Source organism: Typopeltis vanoorti, chromosome 8, assembly GCF_054136105.1.
Source record: "Typopeltis vanoorti isolate ZY-2024b chromosome 8, IOZ_Tvanoo_1.0, whole genome shotgun sequence".
NCBI lineage: Eukaryota > Metazoa > Arthropoda > Arachnida > Uropygi > Thelyphonidae > Typopeltis > Typopeltis vanoorti.
Window position 1 is genome coordinate 114042514 of NC_143556.1, and position 26880 is coordinate 114069393.

General features: G+C 37.2%; 1 protein-coding gene across 1 annotated transcript in view; it reads left to right on the plus strand.

The window, feature by feature from the left end:
• Window positions 1-26880, plus strand: part of LOC150104294 (uncharacterized) — a 636238-nt gene that overhangs the window by 265146 nt on the left and 344212 nt on the right. Inside the window, exons 21-24 of the mRNA XM_090396452.1 lie at window positions 852-1076; window positions 1216-1407; window positions 9165-9305; window positions 25102-25202. Coding sequence (XP_090252578.1) covers window positions 852-1076; window positions 1216-1407; window positions 9165-9305; window positions 25102-25202 — 659 coding nt within the window. The remainder of the gene's footprint in view (window positions 1-851; window positions 1077-1215; window positions 1408-9164; window positions 9306-25101; window positions 25203-26880) is intronic.

A 26880-nucleotide genomic window follows, 5' to 3' on the forward strand; every position in this document is an offset into this window, starting at 1 on the left:
GACATTAGTTAGACCTGACTGACAGAGAAGGATATTTTTACAGGTATTGAATGTGATCAGCTCAGCTTATTCAGGGAGGACAGACAAGAATGGCTAGCAAGTAATGCCAATGATTGCAGAGGAATTGAACCTAACTGGAGTAAAATCCATGGTGGATGTAGTAATAAAATTGATAAGCACAGCTTTCACATTTTCTTTCTTAACAAATTTAGTCTTGCATTTACTGGAGATACCTGCCATTATACAATTTTTTCTCTCACTCTATAATATTACACTCATAGTTTGAATCCCCCTTATTTAATGTCCATGTCCACATCTTCTGCTCATTCCCAATCACAGCTGTGTCCACTTTACAACCTTGACAACAAATGCACAGTTTTGACTTTTTTTCTCTTTTTTTTTCCTCACTCAACAACTGTTTCATATCTGACATCTCTTTTCATATCATTCTTTCTGAGCATCTTCTTGCTTGTATATTGCTCTAGTTACATCACAAATCTTGGATCTAGAAATGTATCCAAAATATATTCTTCACAATATTTCATCTTGTTGAGTTGCTCTTGATCCATTTGTACTGAGCCTTCCTCAGATAGCCATCTGATGGTAGAAAATTGTAAATACAATTATCCTTGTTACTGTTTTGCTTGTAACATTAATCAAGATGATATTTTAGTCAAGATTTTTTCTTTGTTTTTGAGAGTTGCTACCACTGCCAAGCAAGTTGACAATATTATTTTAATAATTTTTGGTGAAAAAAAACACAAATTTTTAAATTTGATTTTAATTAATTAAATATAAAATAAAACTACTAGAAATATGACCTTTCTTTTTTTTTTTTTTTTTTAACACAGATGCTCATTGTACATCTCCTAGTGATAATCCTAAGCAAGGGTTGATTATAAAAACTCCAGAAGAAAATCAGCATATTCCATATCTACAAAATATTTCTCTCATTTGCACAGAATTAGGACATTCTCTTCGGCCTACGGTGACTGCTTATTTTCGTCAATGTGCATATAATCCTCAAGTTGGTCACCAAGACTACTGGTTTTCTGGAACTACACCTGAATGCCCTCGTAAGTGATGTATTTGATATTCTTTCATAATAAATGTAGTTTGATTTATACCAAAATTTGAAAAGTGTAATAAAAAGTTATCTATATGAAAGCTGACCGAAGTGCATGAAAATATTTATGTGATGTTTTTATTACATAGGAGTGGACTGTGGTTATCCATTAGATACAACAGGTGCTTCTTATGGGCCATTTCTGGATACTAGATATCAATCCAGTTTTTTCTTTAGCTGTGAAGATACATTTACTGTAGCTGGAAGGTCACAAATGAATGACAATGTTGTTAGATGTCAAGATGATGGAACATGGGATTTTGGGGATCTCCGCTGTGAAGGTAATTGGAAAACTTTATAAAAAGAAATTCACTTTAAAATAGTGTCTTTCAACACGCACATGACAGGTTGTAGCTGGTGGTTAGGTTAAAGGGTGTTTAGATTTTACCATGGAAAAATATCATGTGCTCTAGGTTGAAATCATATTTTATTTATTTATTTATTTTTTGAAAGTGAAAAACTGTTTAAGGAATTTTTTTTCATGATAAAATCACTTTGGTAATACTGTATGACATTATATATGAAGACATAACAATATTTAAAGATGTTGATAAATTCTACTATAAATAAAGATTGAAAAATGCCACATGGTATTTTCCATCATGGAAATGAGATATGCTTTTGCGAAAAGCTTATTATTATTATTAAACAAGACCTCATGGAGTCAAAGACTCATCTGGGAGGTCCTTTTATCACACACACACATCTCATCATACTGTGTCTTAAACACACTCAAACTCCTTGCAGACACCACACTCTCAGGCAAGGCATTCCAATCATTCACAACTCTGCACGAAAAAAACCTGCCTCTCACTCCCCTACTCACACCCTCTTTATACAGTTTTCAATGATGACCTCTGGTTCTCCCCTGATCTCCCACTATTCTCTGTAGAACTTCTCCACCATTGATCTTATAACAACCCCTTACCAACTTGTAGGTCTCTATCATATCTCCCCTCTTCCTCCTGTCCACCAGACTCTGCAAATTACATCTTCTCAATCTTTCCTCATACTCAACATTCCAGAGGTCAGAGACTACCTTAGTCAGTCGCCTTTGGACCCTTACCAACCAAGTCACCCTCCTTGCCTGGTCTTTGTAGACCTCATGAAATTGGTTACTTCCGCTTCTCTTATGCTGCCTCCACAATGCCCTTTTTTTCTGTATCGCATGCTTAATCTCTTTATTCATCCATCTCACACCTACCTTATTTAACCTTCTCACCTGTGGTATACGTTTAGACATTGCATCTACAAAATAGTTTTTGAAAATCCCCCAAACTGCATTGATCTCTTTTCCAGCTAACTCCTCATTCCATGCTAAACCTGCAAGCTGTCTCTTGAGCTCTTCATAATCACCCCCCCCTTGTAGTTCCACATATACTCTTTTTTCACAGGGGTCCTTGCACTGCTGGCAACCACCCAGGTAATCACCTCATGGTCACTTTCACCAATTGGTGGATGATTTGATACCTCATTTATAATTACATCCTCCGATGAGATGACCAAATCCAAGACCCTTAATCCTCTTGTGCCCTCTGTTACATACTGTCTGAAGTAGTTATCCCTCAAAAACTCAAGAAACTCATTTTCTTTACTTCCAGTTGCTATCTCTTCATTCCAGTCTATATCGCCATAATTAAAATCACCCATAATGATCACCCTTTTCTTATTTGCTTGGCTTATTTAACTATACATTTCACTATCACCACCATCCACATTACCAGGTCTATAACAACATCCCACCAAGTATTTGATTCTATTCACCTCTATCTCACACCATACTGCCTCAAAACCACTGGCCCTATTTCCCTCTTGCATCTCTACTTTGTATGGACATAACTCTTTCTCTATCATCAATAGCACTCCCCCTCCCTTTTTACCCCTTCTATCCTCACGAAACACATCATACCTTTCCATCTCTATTCCTGTCAGGATGTCGTCCTCCTCTAACCATGTCTCACTTATTCCGACAATCTTTGGGTCCACAGATGCAATTAGTGCAACCATTTCATCCGCTTTGTTTCTTATACTTCTAGCATTGGTATACAAACACAACAGCTCATTTCTGGATCTACAGCTAGTTCCACTGATACCACTCACTCGATGTGATCTCTCCATGCTGGACTGGGGCCATTTCCCTTTCTGCTTCTTCATTTCAGAACCCTTTGCAATTCCATCTGTTTCGTCTTGATCCCTGGTCATCCCATTTCTTTCCTGCCTACACATGCTCTCACCTCCTCTTGGAGCATCCACCTTTCTCATGCTGTGCACCCCTGTCCACCCTGAGCTGCCCCGTTTTCCTGCTCCTCTTGCACACCCATTCAATCATTTTCTATACTCATAGCACTCACTTTCCCATTCATTTCCACTTCTTCAATCTCTCCTGTCTTACTCTCCTGCTCTTCCAAATCACTCCCCTCTCGATCTGATTCATTTTCTCTATTCACTTCTCTACCTTCCAGCAGCAGTCTCTCCAAGCGACTCACACCATAACCACTCAAATGCAGTCCATCACTTCCATACAGCTCACTTTGTCCCTCAAACTCATTCCACACATTAACAAACTGTACTCCCATCTCCTCACACATTTCATCCAGAATATCATTCATAATCCTTGTTCTCTGCCTCATTTCACCACAATCATACCTAGGCAACACACTGACTACCCTTCCTGTCACACTATTCTCTTTTGTCTTTCCAAGCAGTCTCCTGACATTCATTTTGACATGCTCTTTGTTCTCTCTCAAATCATTTGTACCAATTAATACAATTAACTCTTTTGCTCGCTCCTGCCTCATATCCAATGCCTCAATCACTCTACTCATTTTACAGCCTGGAAAACACACCTTGTGCATTTTATCCTCTAGCACACCTTTAATAATGGAGTCGCCATACAATGACACTTGCTCATCTTTCATTAACTCTTTCATGCCATCATGATTTTTTTTAATAGTTTTGACCTGAATTCTCTTAATTTCATTCCGCATTCATTTCATTTCTTGCCTCATCCAATCCAATTCACCTTCCGAATCTCGCAACACATTCTCTCTATCATTAAATCTTTCTAACTCTCGACCCCCTCTTCTCACTTTCCCTCTCATTCATCCTTCTTTGTTTCCCTACTTTCGGTCCAACATACGTCCAACTTTCACTCTCATTCTTCTCACTTTCACTCTCATTTATCTTTCTTTGTTTCCATGCTTTCGGACTAACATGCATCCAACTTTCACTATCATTCTTCTCACTTTTACTGTCATTCATCTTTCTTTGTTTCAGTACTTTCGGTCCAACATGCATCCACCTTTCGCCATCATTCATTCTTTTTTCACTATCATTTATTCTTTAGATTTTTTTCACTTGCGATTTCTGCATCATGCCATTTCTACTTTCATTCGTTCTCTCAATTTCGTTTCTTTCCGCCTCACTTTTGTCCCTTTTAACATCCATTACGGTTTTCAAATCGCTCTTTTTCTTTTTTCTTGATTTTTTAACATTTTTTCGCTTCTCTTCTCACCATCCTTCTCTTTCAAACATGCACTCGCAACACAATCGGTACTAACACTTTCTGTCATCAATTTCATATTTGCATTCATCAGTTCCTCGTTCCGGTCACACTTCGCACACACTCTTCTTCCTTCCGTACTAAACATCCACAAATCATTTATGTAATCGAAGGAATACATATAACAGACTTAAAGAAATGACTGAAATCTAAATTAAAATCATGGAATGACAATGCCGTCGCCATTTTTTTTTTTTTCCCTCTCTGCAGTAGAGTACAACGATTACAGCCGCTCTTACTCAAACAATTATGCATATATACTTAATTATTCCTAGTAATACTTATCTGAATCAGGAGCTTTTCAAATCGTGTCCGCAGCACTTGGCTCACTAGCGCCCTCTCCGGATATCAAAAAGAATATCAAATACATCTAAGTGATGTATTTGATATTCTTTCATAATAAATGTAGTTTGATTTATACCAAAATTTGAAAAGTGTAATAAAAAGTTTTCTATATGAAAGCTGACCGAAGTGCATGAAAATATTTATGTGATGTTTTTATTACATAGGAGTGGACTGTGGTTATCCATTACAAAAATGTTGTACACTTCATATTAGATGCAATGCTAAATTAAAGATATCATCTCTTTAGGATTTTATACAGTTTAATTATTGTATGTTTAGCAGTTGCATACAGAAGGTATTCCAGTTTGTTTGTGTATGTGTGCTGTGGTAAGGTAACATTATTAAACATCATTAAATTTGTATAAAAAAATAACTTTATTAATTAAAAAAACACTTCTATTTATACATCACCTCAATCTCTTCTTTCCAAGATGTAAATGCTACATAAATTTGGAAGAGGCTGACATTTTTTTTAATCATCTTAAGTTTTTAACTTCACCTTGTATTAGTTTAAAAAAGTGTACACAAAATATCTTCAGCACTGTTTCAAGATGTCAAGACGAATAAAAATAAATGTCTGTTAAAAAATAAACAGTTATCTAATAAGAAACCACAAGGAATAATTAACTGCACTTTCCTTCTCAGCTCCAGGTAATATACTGAGTACAACTAAGCTACATGTACTGTTGAGAGCCATCATACATGTTTTAATTCCCATACAAATTAGTCAGCAAGCATGCTGTTTAGTTTCTGCCTGCCATCAGCTGTTAATAACTCACACAGATGCTTTGTCACAGCCTCTGTGTAATGAATCACTATACTCTCTCTCTCTCTTCATATATGACATAGTCAAGGATGCTTCAATGGCAACACTAGCCTTATCTGATTTACGGTCACACCATGAATGTCTTGATATTTTTAGCAGTTCATAACTATTTATTTCAAATAATAACATATAAATTAAAAAATATTTAATTTATATTTAAAATAAATAACTGCTGAAGAATTATTTTTTCATGAATTTTCTGGTGTGCAGCATACACATAGCACACCCAAAATATATATCCCTGATGTTTAGAATATAACATGCTTTCAAATATAATATGCATTCATAGATAAATCCTCTGCTATCCTTTTATTCCCCAAAGTGAGTAGGTGAATTCTTTTTAACTCTAACTTGGGGGTGCCTAGTTAGCCAATGAGGCTACACAGCAATATACAAGGGATGTCCAGAAAGTAAGTTCCGTTTTTAAATATTTTCACTGCAGTGCTGCAATCACAATGGTGCACATGCGTGCTGAGTTTGTTGATTCCTTAGCAAGGCGTTGGTGCCATTTTCAGACATTCTTGCAGTGCGTATGCTTCTTGGTGTGTGGGTTTATAATGTCTTAAGAAAATTGAATCGCCCGCCACGACTTCTTGGGTCAAGGCTCCACAATCAACGTGAGTATGTACTGCCAAACACTTAAGAAACTGTGTTGTGCAATCCAGAATAAACGACTAGGCATGCTTACCAGGGGCATTGTTTTGATTCATGATAACACCCACCCACACATGGCCAGTGTAACACAACAACTTCTCTCCACCTTCGGCTGGGAACAATTCCATCATCCCCCATATAGTCCTGACTTTGTGCCAAGCAACTTTCACCTGTTCGAACATCCAAAATCTTTCCTTGGTGGCCAGTGGGTTCAAGACGATGACAAGGTCAAAGAAGCAGTCAATACATGGTTTGCATCACAGGCGGCAACCTTCTACGATGAAGGTATACAACTCTTGGTGCCCCGTTATTATAAGTGCCTGAACAATGGTGGAAATTATGTAGAAAAGTAGTGAAAGATGTCTATTTTAATTTCTAATAAAGTTTTTTTTGTAAGTGTATTTTTGTTTCTCTGACAGCCCATCGGAACTTACTTTCTGGGCTTATGGAGATACAACATACACACTTTCCTCCACTCTTATGTATTTCTATACATAGAAGAACACACTAATAGTTCACATACAACTCACTCATCAGATCAAGAGAACGTGAAAGGTACGGGAATTCTGTGGACCTCAAATTGAGCCTCCCAGGGAAGTGTTCTGATAAATAGATTCTAGAACCACCATGTGATATGTGATAGGTTACTCCATCCTTTTGGAATATCTTTGCCCAAAATGGAATGTTTTTTGCATGACATCCTATACAAATCCTGGGCGAATGGAACCAGCATATTCTCGATGTAGCATTCACTATTCAAGGTTACAGTCATCTCATCCTCTTCAGTGAAGTAGGGCCCAATTATGCACATGGCTGGAAACTTCACACCATGCAATGACCTTCTTGCTGGGAAGAGGTTTCTCTTGGGCATGTTGAGGTCTTGAGAAACCAAGAAATCTGTAGGTTTGTCTGGTTATGTGATCACTTAGATGGAAATGCGCTTTGTCTGAGAACCAGACATTATGGTGGAAGGATGGATCTTCATAGATTTTGGCAAGCATGCATGCCCAGTATTCCCACCATGCTGCATAATCCGTTACTGTTATACACTGACCCACTGAATGATGGATGAAAAAGCATCCAGCTCCTTAAGAATTCTCTGTAGCAACCACTTCAGTATCCTAAGTTTTATTGCTGTTCAGTGTTAACTACATTTCAGAGACCGCAACACTTGCTCCAGCACACACCTGTGATTCCCATTTGTGTTAGCAGTTTGTGGTCTCCCCGAATGACCTTTGCATTGCAGCAGAACACTCCTGGTACATCAGAACCTCTCGATTAAGGCAATGACGACACTATTGGTTGGGAATTCTTACAGAAATAATGCACAAACTGCTCACAAACTTCTCTTAGGTTTGGACCATTTGCTCTTCCAACTCCATATGAATGAAAATAATGCTCATCAATAAATGTCTTTTCTTCCAGTGTCAACACCATTGCTACAGCTGAATGTAATGCCGTATACTCTACACATGCTCTTCTATTACTGTGCATGCAGTCAAACAGCATATCTCATAGCCATATGAATTCCATTAAAGTGTGATGAATAGTGCCTGTTACCCAAGTCTGCTCACAAGCATTATTATTAGGATTCGATCTCCATGGAGTCAGAGACTCATCGTATATTCCTATTAGGACAAATGCTTGACACTGGAAAATTATGCTCTACACCTTTGAAGAACATCATGTTACTCTACAAAAGTATATATAGCAAAATTGTCTGCAACTTTGCAATCATGGATGCTCAAAACTTTCACCACGTGCCACTAACACTGATGTGACAGAAGACATCCACTAAAGTGACTCTATATTCACTTTTATATGCTAATTCTTTTGTTACTTTACTTTACTTTCTGATTTTGGAACCATAAAAATGAGACAAAGATAAAAATATATAATGCTACTTCAGTGACTGTTTCTTTCTTTAGTTCAGCAAACATGCATGCTTCATTGATTCACAGGGTTATAGAGCTAATATCGTAATTTTGTGTTTAAAGTAAAAGTTGGATATAGTCATTGAAAGTCATAAAATATCAAAATGGAATATATTGTGCTGTTATTCATTTTTGTCATTCCCACCCACAAAAGATAGTAAACAAAAGGTAGTACTATAAGGTGCAATTTACAGAGCCTAGTGGATAGGTGGAAGAGGGATGATATGATAGAGATATACAAGTTGGTAAGTTGTTATAGGATTGTGAGCTGTATAAGGAGGGTATAAACAGGGGAATGAGAAGCAGGTTTTTTGCATGGAGAGTTGTGAGTGACTGGAATGGATTGCCTCGAGTTTGGTGTCTACAGGGAATTTGAATCTATTAAGGCATTATATGACGAGCTGTATGACAAAGTGACCTCCCATGATCAGTCTTTGACTTCATGGGCATCTTAGATGATAATAATAATAATAATACTGTACATGCATATGTAAGGTATTCTTGCTGCCAAAATATGCAGATTTGGTGCCATGGCAAGTTATCCTGCAAATTCTGTTCTAATAATTTCATATTTTATTTAAAAAAAAAGTCACAGTGCAATTAAATATTATGGTCTATGTCTGCATCTTTATTTCTATGCCATACTGCTTTTTTATTCTGTTATTATGCTGTTTTATTTCGTCATACTTTTCTAATAAATTCTTTTTGTAATTACAGGACCAGTATGTGAAGACCCTGGTCATCCCCCTGATGGTAACCAAATTGCATCAAGCTATGAACAGGGTTCTGAAATTAATTTTTCATGTAGTAGGCCAGGTTATGTTCCTTACACAACAGATCCTATAACATGTGTAAAGAGTAAGTGTGTTACTTTTTAGTTAGTAACTAAATTATGATAGTAAAGAAATATTTTCCCATTTATTATTTTTTTTTACACCTTTGAGATCTTCATTAAAATCTTGTGTAATTCAGAATATATAAGAATAACTTTTTATAGAATATGCAGAAGAAAGCAGTTTAAAAAATTTTGGCCTTGCATTTCAGCACTTAGTATTAATTAAAATAATAAAGAACAAATAAAGTTATAACTATATGCTATTTTATCAAATTGAACTAGAGAAGAAGGAGGAGGGTATTGAACTTGCCCATGTTATTTAAATTCCAAATTGATCCTGACTTTTTTCTAGGCCTAATAAAGTTTCCCTCAGTGCCTTAGTTTTTCTCTTCTTGCAGAATGAAGCATAGCAGCTTTTTGCAAGTTTGCTTGTCATTAAATAAGAATTTAGTGAACACACATCGAACAAATATGCTTCCAATATAGAGTTGAGTGTGTTATACACTTAAAATTAGATTCAGTTTTAATGGATACCTTAGTACTTTTAAGTATTATGAGGATTTTAATATGATGGTGATGAACTTGGTATGTCATAGAAAAAATTTAGAGAGAGAGAGAGAGAGAGAGGAGGGGGGGGGGAGTGCAGAGGTGTAAAGTCAAGAAGCCATTATAAGTTCAAGGAAAACTGTCATTAAGGATACTGATGACAATTTTACCTGCACTAGAATAATCTCTACCATCTTTTGACAAACTGAATGGTCATCAAATAATTGTTACATAAATTTAAAAGATAAATCATTTAAATCACATAAAATCTGATGTATCTAAATAATTACTAGTATAAATACCTAGATATATCAAGAAATATGGCATATCAGAGTACTTGTGGTGAGACATTTCTTGTATGGTGCTCCTTTTTCAGTGTAACAAAAGTACAGATATGATGCAGTTGGTGTGTGTGCATGTGGTGGGAAGTATTTTAATTATACCAACTATACTTTTTTAATTATAGAAATTCACTGGCCAGTGTGACTAAGTGGATAGCATCCCCACTTTCCAGCCAACAGGCTCTGGTTTCATATCTCTCTATGACATTGATGCTTGTGAATGCCTTTAAGTGGTAGCTGAATTTCATCACTTAGTATGAGACGACTACCCCACTTGGATATCTGAGGTATTTGGAAAAAAAAGTACCATGACAGCAGGGTTCCTGGATACAGTCCAACAAATATGACTCATTACCCTCTAAGCTAGTCCTCACACCCTTGTCAACAACACTTATAATTCCATATACTGAATTATAATGCCATATAATTCAGTATATAGCAAGGAGTAAGAGAACAACAGTGCCATATACTGAAAAAAGTTGTCTGTGTTTTTAATTGCTTATATATTTCTATCATATTCCCTCTTTACCACCTATTATCTAGCCTTTGTAACCCATAGATGCCTTAATCATAGTTCTGAATTGGGCATATGTATTATACTAGAAGAAACAAAGAATCTTTTCAATTGTGGACAGCGCATCAAGTGCATTCCTCTACTTATCTCTGCTTTTTAATGTTCTCTTCACCATGCAGACATAAAGAAAACACCAAAAATCAGATATAAATAGGAGATTGTTCCCTCACATTATTGTGGCTTGAATTAGACCTCACCATTTGGAATGGTGTTTGATGATGTGTTTACTTAATTTCATAGGTGATATAAAAATCTATGAAGTGTAGAGGCAAATAACTAAGCTGATATTGTACTTAAATGACTTAATGTTCTCTACAAAACTAATAAATGCATAAATCAGTAGCTTAATAGATACTTAAATACTGGTATTTTTTATAAAAAAATGACAATATGAAAATGTTAATTAGAATAATTTAATTAATACTTCTGATATTTCAGCAAAGTGCAAATTGCCATCATCAGGGAAGCACATACCAACTGATATGTACATGGAGGTACTATGTAGGGTAAGTGAAAATAAACAGGAGAATAACAAAGAGCAGACCTATAGTCCTAAATAGTGCCCTTAGTGGGTTAGAGTGGCTTTTGGGCTGCAGATGAGTGCTTCCTAAATATGAGGCAGTTTCATGTATCCAAATTTGTTAAGGTTTGGATTGTTTCTTACTGTTGAAACAGATTCCAGGAAAAGTCTCATTATATTTGCTATAGTGAAGTAAGGTGGCTTTTTTCTAACTTGACAGGCATCCGAAATGTAGTCTGCAAGTCCTAATGGCCATAGTGGCGAAACTGGGTGTAAATCTGATATTGGCTATCCTGCCTGTTTGGTCATGATAGCTTCCAGCTTACAACTGCAAGGCACCTGGTAAACACCTGTCAGATTTAGGACCTTGGTGATCTGTGAGTGAGTAGATAAGGGATGCCAATTTTTATATGGTGTATAAGTGGTTACAAGATTGTATTTTTTTAATAATTTGACTAGTTTTCAGATGTTCCCTGGGTATATGGGATGATGATAGACTTATAGGATATTCTGGAAGCAACCGGGGTGATGGGTTTGGGGTTTTTAATATTTTTTTGTATTTGGTGGGGAATTGTAGACTTTAGCTAAGAAGGTGTTGTGAATGTGGTCAAGTAGTGAGAGAATTATCAGAACAAATCAAATGTGTATCAAATGTAATCTAACTCGGCAGCTTCTTGGCATTCTCAGTTTACAGAACCACATTTATTTATTTATTTATCGTATGGCATATACACATAGTTAAAATGAATAACATGAAATACATATGAATATGGATAAAATACAAATATATAAAATTATAAATATAAAGTAAAAGATAAACAGATAAAATACAGGCATTAAATGTATGACAAACATCAAACAAAAATTTAATCATATTTTTACATTTAGATTTTTAATCCAATTGATCGCTTCTGGGGATAGGTCAGAAATGTCCTTCAGTTTGCCTGGATATGCTGTTAACTCACATTACTGAACTATATGATGGTTGGTTTGGGTCTCGGCTCCACAAAGGCAGTGGAGATTCGGTATCTTTCCCCCACTTTGATAGTAAGTCTCTGCATACGTCATGACCTGTACGGATCCTATTAGTGGTTTTCCATATATTCCTGGGCAGGTCAAATCCAGATGGTTTTTGAAGAATATTTATGTAGCTATGGACTTCAGGTGATACTGTTTCAGTCCACAGTGCATCCCACTTATTCATCAAGCTGACATTCTGCCTGTAATCTTCATCCTGAAGATTACAGGCAGTCCTAATGACAGGTCTTCTGGAGTATAATCTGCCAGATAAAGCATCTGGAATAAACTCATATATTGGGAAGTTTTGGTTATTTAAGATTTTTTTATATTCACGAAGCAAAGCTTCCTGTCGTCACAATTCTGGAGGAGAAATATGGCTCAGAATTGCTTCTGATATTAAACACATAGTGAAAGTAAGTTGAACATGTAATTTGTTGACATGGTGGCTATTAAGCCAAATAGGGGGTGCCATACTCTGCTGCACTGTAAACCAGTCCCAAAGCGGTGCACCGTAGGGTTGTGGCACTTGAGCCCCATGTAGTACTGCAGAGCTTCTGGACTATATTATTTCTAGTACGTACTTTAGCAGTGATATTAATTATATATTGTTTATATGACAGAGTTCTATCCAATTATCCCCAAGTATTTAGGTGGCGGATTAAATGAGAATAATGTTCCATCACCATATATCTCTGTTAAGGATACCAAGCTATTTTAAACCTGGTTTTACTCCATTTCCCAAGTAAGCAAACAGACAAACAAGTCAAGTTTGTGCCTGCAAGTGTTGCAAGTCTAGCTGACCCTGCACGTAGTGCAAGACCAAGGCAACTCATGGTAAAAGTAGAATAAGCTCTGATCACTAATCTTAATATTTACCCTTAATGCAAAGCACATCTCCTGGAGATGTATGATGCTTTGTATTAAAGGCAAGGGGCCACTACCCAGACCAGTTTCGACCTTATGAATAAGTAAAGCCATCTCTAAAAAATTCAGACGATCCCTAGGCCACCAGTAGTGGGCGAAAGACCGTCCATCTCAGCATTGGTTCCACTCAGTGATGGCCTTCCAGCCACCACCACCACCACCGAGCAGAACCACTCATATTCCAGAGAAAAGCATTCACCGATAAAACGCTGGGCCGGACCGGAAAACACTTTCCCCGGAGACTCAAATTGCTCCCTTAAGGCTAAACCTTAAGAGAGCGAACTCATATTAGCAATAGCCAAGCTTCAGTTAAACTTCATTGACTACAGCATTGCTAGACTGGTTTCTCATAATGTAAAATGCAGCTCCTAGGAGATGCATTGCTGTTTCACATTATGAGAGAAGGTCACTACCCAGACCGGTTTCGACCTTTATTGAGGTCTCATCAATGGGAGCCAGGCTAGAAATACCAAGATTTTAGTAATACAGAGCTTATAAGTATTTTACCAGAACAAGTTATCATAAGGTGTTTTAACCTTATTAAATAAAAATCTCAGGAGGGGACATAAATGTAGAAAGTATTTTACCTTGGGTATAACAAATGTTAAAGATACCAGGTTATTTTAAACCTAGTTTTACTCCATTTCCCAAGTAAGCAAACAGGCAAACAAGTCAAGTTTGCGACTGCAAGTGTTGCAAGTCTAGCTGATCCTGCATGTAGTGCAAGACCAAGGCAACTCATGGTAAAAGTAGAATAAGCTCTGATCTTTAATCTTAATATTTACCCTTAATGCAAAGCACATCTCCTGGAGGAGATGTATGATTGCTTTGTATTAAAGACATACAAATAAAGGTCAAAACTGGTCTGGGTAGTGGCACCTTGCCTTTAATACAAAGCTTCATACATCTCCTCCAGGAGATGCGCTTTGCATTAAGGGTAAATATTAAGATTAGTGATCAGAGCTTATTTTACTTTTACCATGAGTTGCCTTGGTCTTGCTACATGTAGGGTCAGCTAGACTTGCAACACTTGCAGGCACAAACTTGACTTGTTTGTCTGTTTGCTTACTTGGGAAATGGAGTAAAACCAGGTTTAAAATAGCTTGGTATCTTTAACATTTATTATACCCAAGGTAAAATACTTTCTACAAACATATATCTCTGGTTTTTGATTTGCAAGTCTATTGTTAAGGTGAAAACAAGAACATTCAGTTTTACCAGTTTTTTCAGTTTTATCCATTTTTTATAAATGTTTGGTTGATGATCTTGTATGCAAGCTCTAAACCAAGAATACAAGATCATCAACTAAACATTTATAAAAAATGGATACAGTAAAAAAACTATTCGCAAGATCATCCATAAAGATACCAGTAAGAACAAAAAAGATTTCAGGAATGCTATTGCCATTCCTTATGTTAGAGGCATTTCTGAAAAAAATAGACAGAACACTATGCAAATACAACATTAAAACCACCTTTAAACCCCCAAATAAGTTAAGACACCTACTCAGTTCTTCTAAAAATCCTCTTCCACACCTAGCCCACCCAGGGGTATACAAAATACAATGCACATTCCGATGATGACCTCAATACAGGGGTCGAAACGTAAAGTTTTATTTTATTAGTAATTAATAAAATAATCCGTTCAACACGTGTGTTTTTGTATCCCTAAATTTATAAATATGAATGCTGATCACCGTGTAACCTAAGAAAGAAACATTCCGTTAATGTTTCCATATATAACCTCACAAACGCACCCCCCCCCTCCACACACACAGGTAGATATAACCACCAACAGTCACACATATCCCTCCTCCTTCCCAGCAGTATAGAATCATAAAAAACTTTATACATCAGTGAAAAATTTATTCATTTTGATAATAATGAACTAACAACTGAACTGAAGTGCATTCACAACACCTTAAACAATGGCTACAATCCCCACAAAATCAAAAAAAGAAAAATAATTAATTAATTAAAAATTAATATTATTAAACTTAACATTAATATTTAATATTTAAAAAATATTAAAACAGTCCCTCCCAAACATAGACAATAACAAGTCTCTCATTATATGTACCCAGAGAATATCTGAAAAACTAGCAATAAAAATACTGCTATGTAATTACTTATACACCATATAAAAATTGGCATTCCTTATCTGCTCCCCTAAAGATCAACTGGGACAGCTCACAACTGTAAGGCACCTGGTAAACACCTAGCAAGTATAGAGATTTACCAGGTGCTTTGCAGTTGTGAGCTGTCCTACTATGTCTAAACATCAGGAATCGGAATTGCTGATCACAAGGACTACATTCGGTTCTGCAGTAAACCACTCAGAACTTGAGATAGTAAAAGAGAGAGAGACTTTTCCTGGAATATGCTGCAATATTAAGACACAGCTTAAACGTTAACAAATTTGAGTGCATTAAACTGCCTCATATTTGAGAAGCACATCTGCAGAACACCAGCCTGATGGTCACAAACAGTTAATATAGCTCACTAAGGGGCACTATTCCAGACTTTAGAATGGCAATAAAGGCCCACCTTTTGTGGCTGTCCTGCTTCATTGTCACTTATCCAATATAGTGCCTGCACGCACATATCAGTTTCTACATTGTTCTCTGTTGATGATAATTTGACTTGGCTAACATATCAGAAGCACTGATTACATTATACACCTGACCTCCATGGAGTCAGAGGACTCATCATGTGGAGGTATGTTAGTTTAGGTTAGATTTAATTATTCTAATTAACACGTTCGCTGCCACGCTACTTTGGCATGATCTGTTCCCCTACGCCGAGCAGTTTTCCTTCTTCAAGGTCAGTACGATAATCTCGTTACCGGAGGTAAACGTCCTACGAGTATACTCGTAGATGGCTTGTACAGAGCATATACGTTCTATGGGAATACACAGTTTTGAAGCTAGCCCCACAAGCCAAGCATTTTCACTTCTTCAAGGTCACTACAATAATCTCGTTCCCGGCGGTAAGCGTCCTACGAGTATACTCGTAGCTGGCTTGTGAAGCAGGTTTACCCACTACGAGTATACTCGTAGTTGGCAGCGAACGTGTTAATATATTTTCTGCATTGTAATTTCCTTATACAAATAAGGAAGTTACAGTGAATAGCCAAAATATTATCCTTATGGCCAGACTGGAATAAATAGCTTAATAAATGACTTAATAAAGTCATTTATTAAGCTACTTATATTTCGTGATCTTTGTAGCTGCCTTTATAGATTTATTACTTGACTCTTTTTTTTTTTTTCAAACAAGAGATCAGAAGTAAAAGGCGAAGCAGAAGATCAGGAGAGTGTAATTGAAGAGACTGAAGTGCTTGGCAGTGGAAATAGTAGTAGTATGTGAGAGATGAAGAGAGAATGGGAATGCAAGAGGAACAGGAAAACAGGGAAGTCTAGGTGGACAAGTAGGCAGGACACAGGGACAGTGAATGTTGGAAATTGTAGTTAAATGTATGTATGTATGGAGATGATCAGAGAGGTTGGTGAGAGATAGGATACAAAAGTGGGTTGATAATGGTAGTATTATTTGTGTATGTACATAACTTTCTTATGTACTATTATTACTATTACTATTATTACTATTATTAACGGGCAACTCCAGGGAGTCATTAGACTCATCGAGGGAGGCCCCAAATCATATTCATCACAACTATTTGACATTCATACAGTATCTATCATACCTCCCCTTAAACTCATTCACTGTCACAGCATCCACTACAGATTCAGGGAGCGCATTCCACTCATTCACTACTCTAAAAGTAAAGAACCCAGCTCTAACACCTTTACTAACCACACTTTTGCCCAGTTTCCATGGATGTCCCCTAGTCCTCCCACAACCAGCCCTGTTCTCAAAAATATCTTCTGAATTAATTTTATAGAAACCCTTCAGTAATTTGAATGTCTCAATCATATCTCCCCTCCTCCGCCTATCAACCAATTTTTGCAACCCACAAATCCTCAACCTGTTCTCATACGGTTCATTCCACAGACCTGCTATCATCTTGGTCACTCGCCTCTGGATCCTCTCCACCTCCTCCCCATCAAGAAGAAACCTAGGTGACCAAATCTGAGCACAGTAGTCTAGATGAGGTCTTATCAAGGCTCGATAGAGAGGAACAATAACCTGCTTGTCTCTGCTTGTCAACGTATTCCTCAGCAACCAAGTGATTTGATGAGCTGTTTTGGTCACTTTTGCAATGTGTCCCCTAAATTTCAATTCCTTATCTACCAACACTCCTAAATCTCGTGCCTCATCAATTTCCTGGAGCAGGGTTCCACCAATGCAGTAATCTGCCGCCAATCTTTTCACCCCAAAGTGCATAACCTTACATTTTGCCACATTAAACTGACATCCATTCTCCTTAGCCCAGACCTCCAATCTATCCAAATCATCCTGCAAAATTTTGACGTCATCTGCATTCACTATTGCCCTACCCAACTTCGCATCATCCGCAAACAAATGAACTGTTCCTCTCAGATCATTTCCTATATAATTTATGAACAAATTAAACAGCAGTGGTCCAAGAACAGATCCTTGTGGCACACCACTAGTCACAGGCCGTCTTGTGGACTCCACTCCCGAGTAAACCACTCTCTGATATCTCTCCATCAACCACCCTCCTATCCATCTCACCAACCCCATGTCCATTCCCATATGCTGCAATTTACTGATTAGAATTCCATGTGGAATCCTGTCAAAGGCCTTGGCAAGGTCCAGCAGAATCACCGTAAACCCATTACCCTTATCCAGTTCAGCCGTCACTGTGTTATAATACGTGAGCAAGTTACTGAGGCATGACCTACCCTTCACAAAACCATGCTGTCCCCGATACAGTATCCCATTTTCTTCTATCCAATCTTGTATTTTCCTCTTGACTATTTTCTCTAAGACCTTGACAATGATTCCTGATATGCTAATCGGTCAGTAATTTACAACAGCAGTCTTGGAACCGCCTTTATGCAGTGGAACTATTTTCCCCTCTTTCCACCCGCTCGGGACTAACCCAGACCCGAGACTCAAATTAAACAAAATGGTCAAGGGTACTGACAATTCTTTAGCTGCTTCTCGTACAACACGAGCTGGTATACCATCCAATCCCACAGATGTATTGACATTGAGTTTATGCAATAGACTACTCACCTCCACTTCATTAACCACAATTCCCGTATAATCTACTGGGTTATTCGTTTCTGCAATGTCACCACCTGGATGATATACTTTTGCAAAGTGCTCACTCAGTAACTCAACTATCTCAACTGATTCAGTTACCTCCCTACCATCTGCATTCTTTAAAATCAATCTGCCATGTACATTTTTCCTTTTACTTGCTACATATCTAAAAAACTGTTTAGGATTCTTTTTTTATCCTGCATGGCCAATGTTCTTTCGTAATCCTTTTTTGCTTTTCTTACCACACTCGTCACCCTTCTGGCCTGCGCTTTATACCGTTCATGTGCCTGCCAGTCACCCTTCTCCTTAAATTCCCTCCATAGTTGTTTCTTTTTTTGCAACTCAAGCTTAATGGTGTTATTCATCCATTTAACCCCTACTTGATTTATTATTCGGACTCTAGGTATACAGTCAGCCATTGCTTCATGCAAGCACTTCTTAACTACCTCCCATGCACTATCAACTTCTAGTCCTTGCAGTTGTACATGCCATGGCACTGAACCAATCAAACTCCTAAGCTTGTCATACTTTCCCGCCCGATAATTCCACATGTACCCTGTCTTAATTGAAAATTCTACACCTTTAGCCACCTCCAAAGTTAAGACCCTATGATCACTCTCACCGATTGGTGGCAATATGGTCATATTTGTTACAGCCAAGTCCTCAGATGTAATTACTAGGTCAAGCACTCTCTGACCCCTAGTATTTTCCATTACATGCTGTCGCAGATAGTTATCTCTTAATAACCGCATAAAATCCAGTTCCTTCCTCCCGTGTGTCCTCTCCTCACTCCAATCAATGCGACCATAGTTGAAATCTCCCATAATAATCACCCTCCTTCCACCCATTTCTTCTATTTGCTTGTGCATACTGTCACCACCATCTTTTCCATCACCTGGTCTATAGCAGCACCCAATTGTATATTTAGTTCTGCTAGCCACAATCTCACACCAAATGGCCTCAAATGTGCTCTTTTCTCTATCCTGCAATTCAACTTCTATTCTCCTTAGCTGGAGCTCATCAGCTATCATCAACAATACTCCTCCCCCCATTTTATTCTCTCTGTCATTCCTGAACACACTATACCCATCACATTCAATCCCACTAGTTATATCATCTACAGTCAGCCATGTTTCACTAATACCTATAACCTGTGGTCTGGAAGTGCCAACCATGGCCAAAAACTCTTCCTTCTTGTTCCTAATACTCCTAGTATTAGTGTACATGAATTTAAGACCCCCATTAGCCCCAACCCTACCTTGATGCCTTATATTAACTGTCCCACTCAGATTTGTTGTCCTTATTTGCTCTGCCATATTATATTCATTCTTACATTCAACTGCCTCCATAAGGACTGTATCTCTGTCCCCCCCTAACAAATCTAGTTTCCCTGAATTTGCACATCCACTACATTCAGCAACACTTTCTCAAGTCTTCTTACACCGTAACCATTCAAATGCAAGCCATCTCATTCAAACTCTATCCATCTTATATAGATCCTTTCGCCCATCAAACTCACTCCACACATCCACAAATTCCACACCACTCGTCATACATAACCCAAGCATAAAGTCATTTGCAATTATAGCCCTCCTTTTAAACATTTCACTGTCATACCTGGCAAAAGACTAATCATTCTAACTCTCTCACTCTTTTCTTTTGCTACCTCAAACAATTCATTCAGGTCTTCTATCATTTCCATTTTATCTCCTTTCAAATCATTCGTACCTGCCACAACACTCATTTCTTTCACCTTTTCCTTTTGCTCTCTAATAGACGCAGTTACGTCCTTTATGGTTGCACCAGGTTGGTACGATTTTGTCAAATCCTCTACTAACACACCTCGTACTAACGAGTCTCCATACAGCACTCTATCCTTCATTTTGTTCATGTTCACATTCATACGTCTATTTTTCCTGTCATACCTTTTATTATTGGTTGGTTCATTCAGTCTACTTTTGTTCATGCACTCTAGCTGCTGTTTTGCTCTTTCTATCGCACTATTCAACAACGCGATCTCACTCAATGCATCTATCTCATCTTTTTTGTTCTCTGAGAAACCATTTATACTATCATTCACACTTTCTACATTCACACTCTCACAATTTTCATGTACAACCTTGCCGTTTCTTGTCATATCCCTATTTCCTTCATTCTGAAGGTTGACAAAAATATCACACTCACGATCTGAAATACACTTCAATTCCGCATTCTCCCTACATTTTCTACACACATTCAATCCTTTATCATCGTCTAACCGCACTCCGACCGCACTCCGCAAAGCGTACATTTCACAGCTAGTACACTGACTCATTTCTTTTATGCTACCGTTCTTTGATAACGATGGCGAACCTTCATTACTGGCCGCCATTTTCCTACGCACAGGTGCCATATTTATCTGTAACGTGTTTTGTCAAATTAAACGTTATAACACACCAAAATTAGACGCACTAAAATAAGCAAGGCAAACAAAACAAAACTACACAATATTAAGTAATTTGTATCGATAACTGAAAATGATACTTATCTTATCCTGAGCTTGCACGAACACTACTCATTACGAATTCATCTAGCGGCGACTTCCCGACATAGATTATGTTATAAAACACTTTAGTACACTAACCACGTTACTAAAGCTCTAATAATATACCAAAATTAAACACTTAAGTCCATTAAATTGAATCCAAAACACTAATAAATCAACAAAAAACACAAATCTCTCAGGAGCTCTCCGATAGCACTTCCGTTCACCAGCTAGCCTCGACACCCAATTTCGACTATAACAAGGTGACAAATGTAGTGGACAAGAGAGATGCATACACAATGGTATACTTGGATTTTGCAAAAGCTTTTGATAAATTGCACGCCACAAATTGGTGACTAAACTGCAACAGATGAGATAGGATGGTAGATCAGTGAGTTGGATAGGCAAATGGCTTTCAAATAAGTATCAGCAAGTCATGTATGGTAGTGCAGTATCCCAGAAGAGGAAAGTTGCTAGTGATATGCCACAGGGGCCTGTTTTGGGACTATTGTTATTTAATTTGTATATTAATCATTTTGGGATTGATTTAAGTGGTGATATACAACTGTTTGCAGATGATGCAAAACTGTGGAGAGTGATCAGGAATCAAATAGATGTTGTGGTCTTACAGGAGAACTTGAATAGATTGCATGAGTGGGCAACAGTATGCAACTGTCAGTTCAGTGTTACAAAGTGTAAGGTTCTGAAATTTGGTAGGCAACAATGGAATGCAAATTACACACTTTGCTGGGAAATTTTGGAGGAAGCTTTAGGAGATAAGAGACCTTGTACAAGGATCTGAATTTTTTTTCTTTTTTGTAAACCAAAAAACTCAATCTGAAGATTGATTTTGGCTGTGAACACACACAGATCTACAGTCATAAAATACATACTTAATCCTTCACTAGGAAGGCTCATCCTGTCCTAAGGGATGGTTGAGGAACGGGGGGGAACCCCACATGAATAAATAACTAAATCACTAATTATAAGTGACAACCAATGAAGAGACTGGCAAACAAGTGCTGAAATCTCTTCGTGCCTAACCCTAAGAGGATATGTTCTTGTCTGAAATAGTGTAGGGTCTACAGTCGATTTTCTTGAGTTTATGGGACAAAAAAAACCTGAGTTTCCAGGAGAAACAACCTGCTTGCTTGTGCCAGAGATCGACTAACTCAGGAACTGGTTGAAGAAAGGGTTAAAAAAGGAGTTCCTCCAGTTGGAGACTAGATTGAACTTAAGTATCTCCAGGTAGCCTAGCACAGAGGATGCAAGCGCCACTTCCACTGAGCTGCTCAGGCCATACAGCAATTCAGAGTGCCCTTTACACTTTGAATTGCTTCTGCAACTTGATTTGAGTTCCTTATGGACAAGTACTTTTAAGCTCTGAAGATGCTAGTTTGTAATCCATAGAACTTTTATTAACAGTTTAATAAATAATTAAACTTATTTTATTCTTTTGAAGTTGTCTTCATGCTGTCAAGTGTAAAATCAATAATCCCCGATACCTTTCCAAAACAATAGTTTTCTATGGTGAATTTCTTTTAGTACAGCATTATGCTTATAGATCTCTTTGGGACGTTTCAGTGTTCATTATAGCATTATTTGCTGTTGCAGAAGTCAACACTAATAACTTCCCATGCAGAGGTCAAAAATTCTGTAGCATATCGGTGCCATTTATGAACAAGTCTAGAAGATAGAGTGAAAAAGAGGGAGAGAATGAACTTATGGATGTTTTTCCTGGAAAGGAAGGCAGGCAGTTTCACCTCCATCTTCATTACATCTACCTTGTTCAGGACATTGGTTCAGTAAGTTTGAAGTGATTGCACATGAATATTGATGAGCGGCAGTGACTCTTTCAACAGGCTTAGACCAGACAAAAATATTTACACAAAATGTATAGGAAAGAATTAGAATAGACCTACGATAAAGAGCCAAGAGGCCATTTTTTTTCCGGCAGTGTAAATTAAGTTAAGGGGATAATAAATCCCTCATTATTTTAAAGCCAGATACGAAACTCGGAGATTGAAATCTTAGAGTTTCATGCTGAAGAACTATCGGCAAGTCCAACCGTAAGTCAACACCTCAACACCTGGGTAGTACAACACTAGGGCAACTCGGAGCAAAGGTGTAGCAAGCTCCATCACTATCCTTAATATTTTCTCATAATGTAAAATGCAGCTCCTAGGAGATGTATTACTGTTTTACATTATGAGGAGAGGTCACTACCCAGACCGGTTTTGACCTTTATTGAGGTCTCATCAGTGAGTAGGTAGACCCGGATAATATCAAGGTTTAAGTGAAACGAACTTGCATACCCCTACTATACGAATTTCAGAATGGTGTATCCATATATTATTACTACGATAAAAAGCCAAGAGGCTATTTTTATCATAATTATATTATGAGGAGAGGTAGTGACCTCTCCTCATAATGTAAAACAGTAATACATCTCCTAGGAGCTGCATTTTACATTATGAGAAAATATTAAGGATAGTGATGGAGCTTGCTACACCTTTGCTCCGAGTTGCCCTAGTGTTATACTACCTAGGTGTTGACTTACGCTTGGACTCGCCAATAATTCTTTGGCATGAAACTCTTAGATTTCGATCTCCGAGTTTCGTATCCGGCTTTAAAATAATGAGGGATTTATTATCCCCTTAACTTAGAATAGACCTGTGAGAAAGTGATTGAAGTGAGTCTGTGAGTCATCAGTCCCTCCACAAAAGGTTTGAAACCTGTATAGCATTTTTTAGTACTTTAATTGAGTTAATGGTTAAATAATTCAAGAACCTTACTCTAAAGACTAAACATGGAATTTTTTTATTTTACTTTGCCTCCTATAACCAGGGTATTTTTAATGAATGGTGGTATCACACTAAGCACTGAAAAGTTACACCATCTAAAGACTATGATATCCATACCACAATAGGATTCAGATCCACTCACTATTCACTCATTAGACTAGACCAGCATCAGTTGAATAGATTGTCCTGTTCTGAATAGCATCAAAATATTTTATGGAGGCTTTTTAGGTCTACTACCCCAAATATGAAAACAGTATTCTTAGGCTGTATGGATTTAGAATTTGCATTGGGTCAACATGAAGTAGCATCAGAAACAGAAAAAGAAACTAAGTTTTTTGGAGTCTTTGGATGCCATGTATCTGTAGGAAAGGTTAGAGTTGTGAATATCAGTCATGAATCATTTCCATTGAAGAAAGGCAAGAAAATTATTTAAAGCATTTTTTAAGTATAATCTTTATGGTTGGAATGATTGAACACTACAAGTTTTGTCAAATGAAGAGAAGGAATAGAGTATATTGTCAACAGCAAAGCTGTGGATGAGATCTGTAATTAGTAAAAGAGGGTCATTTATTTGCAGTGTGGGTAAAAGTACAGTCTTGGAATACTCCAGCATTGGTGAAATCTGAAGAAAGTAAACCATTTGTACATGTCTTGTCACACAATGAACAACAAGAAAAGAAACTGGCTACACCCAATTGTAAAAGATAGAAGGCAATCCTTAAATTGGTAGTTTTGCAGCAAGCATCTTTCTCTCTCAGATCCAATGAAATGTCCTGAAATTATCGAGGCCAATTACATGAGCTCCTCCAAACCTTTCCTTTGCTTTTGCCCAGAGATTGGTAATGCTAGCTAGGAGATCCACTGTGTATTCACAATGGTAGAAACCACGTTGTTAATGACAGCCATTTTGACCACAGGAACTTCCCACAATATCTTTTTATTCTATAGTGGTGATACTAATTCACTCTAACCTCTGATTTAATGTATGTTCTGTGACCTTTCATGCATATGAGACTGATATTAAAAAAAAAGCAAAATATTTTTTGATTATTCTGTAGTATATTGATGGTGATAAAACTTCCAAATTAAACTGCATTTATTCAGCAATTTACATTCTGAGGAATATGTACCTTATGACCCGCAATACATTTTGTCAAACCCTTCTTATTCTAGAGTCGGAGAAGATAATACAATGAGAGAAAAGAGAATTCATAAATATAAATGTAGTTCCTATATTTGAGAAAATAATAAGTGGAAAAGCATTAACTATAAACCAAACACACTGTTTTTACTTACTATTTGTAAACAGAATTTATCTGAAGAACAGCTAAGAAAAATCTGACAAAATATTTCTATTGGTATATTTTATAGATGCAGAGTGCAAAGTCATAAAGCCACTGGGTATCACATCTGGACAGATACCAGATAATGCCATTAATGCTACCTCAGAAAGGATTAACTATGAAGCCAAAGTATGTAGAATTTTCATTGGGTATAATTAATATTTTTTTTTCATTCAAATTAACTTATGGAAACTGTATACTCTTTTTAGTTTTCCCCTGATGTAATGATAACATTATAACTGCAGTCAATTCCATATAATGCTTATTTTATTTTTAATATACAGTGAATACTTTAGCATAATAATTTTCTTTTTTGTTCTTAGAAGCAAGACCAGCTTATTTTACTAAAGTGTTTTCATCTTTTCTAGTCCTCTTTTCTCTCTTTAACAATATTTTTTAACGCAATTTCCACATTCCACAATAAAAGAAATCTATTGTCTATTCCATTCTGTTTTATTTAATATTGATTTTCTGACTTGTGTTCTTTCTTTTCATCTTTTTTTTTTTTTTCTGAAATCAGTTTTAAATTTGGGGTGGGGGAGAAGTGACCTTTTGAATGATGTCTGCTGTCATATAGAAGTAAGTGCATTTCATAAAAAGCATGCTAGGAATCTTTTTTAAAATACTTTACTGGAATTGCTTATGGTTTTTTTTTTATTTACTTCTTTATAAATTCCATTATTATTATTATCATCATCAAAAGACTCATCGCGGAAGGTCCTTCCTAGGAAACACGTCTATCGAGACTCGATGTGGGAGGTCCCTCTTAGGAAACACAAAGTCTCTCATACCACTCCTTAAACTCACTGACTTTTCTTACTCTCTCACCACTCTATCTGTGTCAAGGTTCAACCACCCTCCATGCAAAGAAACCACTCCTCACTTTCTTGCTCACAGTTTCCTTTCGTAACTTCCAAGGATGGTCCCTTCTCATCACTCCTTCCTGCTGTTCAACCAAGCGAAAGAACTCCCCAGTGTCAATCCTGTAACCACCTCCCAACAGTTTAAAAGACTTTTAAACTGTTGGGAGGTGGTTACAGTCATATCATCTCTCAATCATATCATCTCTCCTTCTTCTATACACCACACTCTGCAGTCCACATTCCCTCAGCCAATCCTCATAACTAACATTCTACAGTCCTGAAACCGAAACTGTCTTTGTTATCTGCCTCTATACCTTTTCCACAGTTAATTTATCCCCCTTCAGATCCTGGGACCAAATCTGAGAACAGTAGTCTAAGTGTGGTCTGATCAGGGTCTTATACAATGGAATGATAACTCTTTTATCTCTGCAGGTCAGCATCTCCTTCTCATTATTGCAGCAATCCTCTGTGTTACCTTCACCACCTTTGCAATATCTCCCTTGAATTTCAGGTTTCTATCAATCATCAACCCCAGATCTCTTGTCTCCCCTACTTCCTCCAGTATATCTCCTCCAATAGAGTATACGGCATCCCATTGATGTTTCCCAAACTTCAAGACTTTACATTTTGCTGCATTAAACTGAGACCCCATTCATTTGCCCAGCTTATCTGTCTCATCATCATCATCATCAAATTCCTGCCATGTACCCTCAAGGGGTGTACAGGATATGACAGTACTACATGAAAAAATTACATCATTACTAACTTCCTATCTACAATGTTCCTCCAAATCAGTCTGTTACTTGTCAAGACTCCAACATTATCAGATCTTATATTTCTATCGTCTAAGGCACTTTGTACCGCATCAATCCACCTATATCTTGGTCTTCCTCTGGGTCGTTTTCCTGCCAACCTGGCAGAGAACACTTGTTTTGCTAATCTTT